The sequence below is a fragment of the Loa loa genome, assembly GCF_000183805.2.
Source record: "Loa loa unplaced genomic scaffold supercont3.17, whole genome shotgun sequence".
In the NCBI taxonomy this organism is placed as follows: domain Eukaryota; kingdom Metazoa; phylum Nematoda; class Chromadorea; order Rhabditida; family Onchocercidae; genus Loa; species Loa loa.
The window spans coordinates 366,768-371,212 of record NW_018108197.1 but is presented as its reverse complement, the minus strand read 5'-3'; the positions used below and the strand labels follow the sequence as shown (position 1 = coordinate 371,212).

General features: G+C 37.9%; 1 protein-coding gene across 1 annotated transcript; it reads left to right on the top strand.

Moving 5' to 3' along the window:
- Nucleotides 1-155: 155 nt before the first annotated feature.
- LOAG_12976 (hypothetical protein) lies at nucleotides 156-308 on the top strand (the record flags this gene model as incomplete). The annotated part of the gene is made up of 1 exon (XM_003148488.1): nucleotides 156-308. The coding sequence occupies one exon, from the start codon at nucleotides 156-158 to the stop codon at nucleotides 306-308; it is 153 nt and encodes a 50-aa protein (XP_003148536.1).
- Nucleotides 309-4,445: the final 4,137 nt, after the last annotated feature.

The window sequence follows — 4,445 nt, the reverse complement described above, 5'->3', positions numbered from 1 at the left end:
GATTGCATGAATAGATAATTTTTTTATACTTTGGTCTTTCGCGAAATTGGAATTCGCGACACTTGCCAAAGCATATTCTGATTAAAGTTTATGAGCAAATATTGAAAGGTAAGTTTTGGTTAGTAAGCAGGTTGATGCAGTTCCTAATAGAGTTAATGAAGTTGGAGAAAACTGTAACGCAAAATCAAATTTTTACTGATGAAATCGAGAAGAAGCCAACTCAATCTACCATAAATCGACAGTTCCGAAGTGGCGGACAATTCAAAAATGAAACGTCGGCCTTAACTGTTGTTAAAGCCACTAGATAAGATAGAGAACAAGATCTTGTATCTTCTATAATAAGGATCATTGCGACGACAAATGTCGAAACTATCCAACCTTGAAACAACAACTAAAGTGTTTGAATGAAATTAGCGCCTGCCTAAAATGCATGAAATTGAGCCATAGCGCAAGCAACTGTAGAATGAAAATAACACGATGCTTCCACTAAGCACCCTCACAAATCAAGCGTCCTCACAATGTAACAGACATGTAACAGACATGATATGAGCGCTACTCAAACGAACAAAATAAGTAAAGAAAAAGTGGAACCAATGTATACAACTAATTCAGTAACTGATCAAAAGGATCCATAAGGAAAGAGAACTTTACTATTGTATAAAGAAGTTAGCGCAGTCAATCCTGAAGCTCCGGAGATAGAAACGCATACACCATTATTATTTGACCAAGATGCGCAGTTGTCATTCGTTTCAAAGGATTTAGCGAATCGACTAAGCCTACAAGGAATTATAGAGGCAGAAATAAGGATCGCTTCATTCGGCGACAAATAAACATGAGAGCTAAACCAGGATATTTCTTGTTCCAAGCAAAGTTGGGTCGATACTGGATGGAACTGAATATTTGAAACTGGTTGATCCTGAATGTCCTACAAATAATACTAACAGTGTGGATACAGTATGAGTCGAGAGTGCTGCAACGTACAAGACTAAAGTAAATAAGGACCATGACACTGATCGTTTGTGGGAATTGGAACTCACGGGCATTCAGGATCAACCTGATGAAAATGACGACGAGCAAGCTCCGAAACAATTCAAAAGGAGTATTGTCAAACAGAAAGGGAGATATCAAATCAGATGGCCATGGGAAGAATCAAAAGATAAATTAAGAGGTCATTATGGACTCTGCGTCGGGCGCCTTATGACATTAATTAAACTAGAGAATAATGAAATATTGTTCACACAGGATGATAAAACTATTTGAGATCAACTTAAATTGGAAATCATCGAAGAAGTTCATCCCGAAATGGATCAAGAAGGCGTCATTCACTATTTACCACACCACAAAATTATAACTCCAGATAAAACGACGGAGCTGAGAATTGTTCACGATATTTTGGCTCTTAAAGGTACAAAAAGCCTAAACGATGTTTTGTATCGTGGACCTGTAATGCTCTGATTTGGTCGGAATACTCCTCCGCTTTCGAATGATGAGAAACGTCATTACAGCAGACGTAGAGAAGGCATTCTTACAGCTAGAAATGCATCCAGTTGACAGAAACTGTACCTGATTTCTCTGGATGAAGGATATTGGAAAACCAGCCACCGAACAAAATACAAAGTGCTATCGCTTCAGAAGAGTTCCCTTTGGAGTAGTCGCATCACCCTTCCTTCCTGCAACACTGAATTACCATTTAGAAACCGATGGCAGTAAGACTGCGTCGGAGACTAGAAAAAATTTGTACGTGGATGACATTATGCTATTAGTTAAAGGAATGAGAGCAGCGTTGGAGAAGTACCATGAAGTGAAGAGTATTTTTAAGGAAGCAATAATGAATATTCGGGAATTTCTTACTAACGACGAAAACTTAATAAGGGGATAGCCAAACAAGACCAAGTCAATAGAGGCTCAACAAAAATTCTCCACGTCACTTGGATAAAGATATAAGGGTAACATTTAGACTATGGAATGAGCAGAAGATCACAAAACGGAGCATTCTACGCTTTGTTGCTTCTCAGTATGATACTCTAGAATTTCTAGTTCCCACGATGATACTACTCAAATTATTTCTTCAAAACCTATAGAAAAGGAATAAAACTTGGGATGAAATTCTAAACGAAGAGTACGAAGAGAGGTGGAAGTCTCTTATCAAGAGATGGCCAACAGATATTATCGAAATACCGCGGGTGGCCATAAACTCTACAAAACGAATGCAAATTCATGTCTTCACGGAGTTTCAAACGTAGCATATGCAATAGCGATATATGTTCTAAACAGCAGTGCTAACATCACTGATTTTCGCCAAATCTAGACTAGCTTCAATTAAAGGGATGAGCATACCTCGATTGGAAATACTTATTGGTTTACGAGCAGTAAAGTTCGTCACGAAGCAATTAGAACTAAACGGGTGTCCAATAACCCTTTGGTCAGACTCGAAATGTGCCCTATATTGGATACAAAATCATTCAAAATTGCTGCTAAGGTTCGTACAGAATCAGGTTGAAGAAATACGAGAAACAAAAATTCCATTTCGATATATCCCTAGTGAGTATAACCCTGTGGATATTGCTACAAAGGGGATTCCTCCAGGAAAACAAAAGGAATATGAATTATGATGGAAAGAACCGCAATGGCTAAGAGAACCCAGAACTAAATGGCCTCAATGGGAAGATCAGACTATGAAAGAATAAGAAGACGAAACAGAAGAACGAATCATTGCAAAAAGTCACGGACCGAGAAATCGAGAGTACAAACTTCTGGATCATCGATGCAAGCCGATTTAGCAAGTAGTCAGAACTGGTTAAAATGATTATTTGGGTTCTTATATTTATTAAAAAGATGACAAAGGGAAAATTATATGGTTAAATTCGCTATCGGCACAAGGACATCGACTAACAGCTGAAAATCATAAATTAGCTGAGTGAGTGATCATTAAACGAGCATAAACAGAAAAGATTACCGAAGAAATAGAGAAATGGAACTTATGCTACGACGAGGACAAATTATGGAAATAACAAAGTCGCCTAGAAAATTCCGAATTGGATGAACAAAGCAAACATCCAGTTTATTTACAAGACATAATGCAGCTATCGAGTTTTTAGTACGGGAACAACATGAGGCATTATACCATGTCGGAACCGCGCATACCCTCAGAATTGAGACGTAAATTCTGGATGCCAAAGGCCTAACTGAAGCCAAACGCATTATCAACAACTGCACCGGCTGTAAACGATGGTCAGCAAAACCATTCAAGTTGCCCATCATGCCGAATCTGCCAGAAATACGAGTCAATCAATCGGGAGCCTTTGAAAATGTTGGTTTTGACTATCTAGGTCCTCTCTCAATCAAAACTAAGGGCGGAATATCCAAAAGATGGATTGCCTTATTCACATGCTTTATCACAAGAGCAATACATTTAGAAATAGCAGATAATCTACCTGCGGAAACTTTTCTTCACGTATTAAGAAGATTCATATCCCGACGGGAATATCCAGAGCGAGTTTTAAATGATAACGCGGGTCAATTCCAATTAGTCTTTAAAACTATAAAGGAACAGCATACAAGATTGATGGAATTCTTGAAAAAGAAAATGATCTGGGAGAATATAACTCTAAGAGCATCCTGGAGTGGAGGAATCTATGGACGATTGATTGCATTGACAAAGAGAACTATGAGAAAAACCATCGGAAGGAAGCTACTATGGGAAAAATAATTCATAACTTTAATCGTGGAGATAGAAGGTATCTTAAACAATAGACCACTGACGTATGCCAATTTTGACGATAGTAAGGTAATACGTCCAGTTGATTTCATCCAACCCAATGCTTCCTTAGTTATACCGACAACTAATACCAATCAGGATGAATACATGCCAGAAACACTGAACGCGAGGGAACGACTAATTAAATATTGGACGGCTACACTCAAGGTACTTGATACATTTTGGGAATCATGGAAAATAGAATACTTGACAAGTCTCAGGAACGAACTCAGAAAGAGGACGTATATCCTAAAGTCACAGAGAATCGTTCATCGCGAGTAAGAGAAATCGTACTGTTGGATAAGCATGAAACTCCTCGGAGTCTTTGGAAATTAGCAAAAATAAAGGAACTTGGGAAAGGCGGAGTACAAGAGCTGCAGCAATAGAAACTCCGAATAGAAAACTCACAAGGCCGATAAACGTGTTATATCCCCTCAACATCGAATCTGATAGAAAGAGAAGAGACTAAAAATAAACCAGAGAAGAGAATATAAGCTAACAGTGAACAGTATAACACAAAGACATCTCCATATCTACCATAGGCAATAAATGATATCCATTGTACCTACACAATGGACAGTGCCAAAAGGCAACCATATCTCCATGATAACCCCAATAGAGCTTAAAAAACTTCCTAACCCTTTTATATATATATATATATATATATATATATATATATATATATATA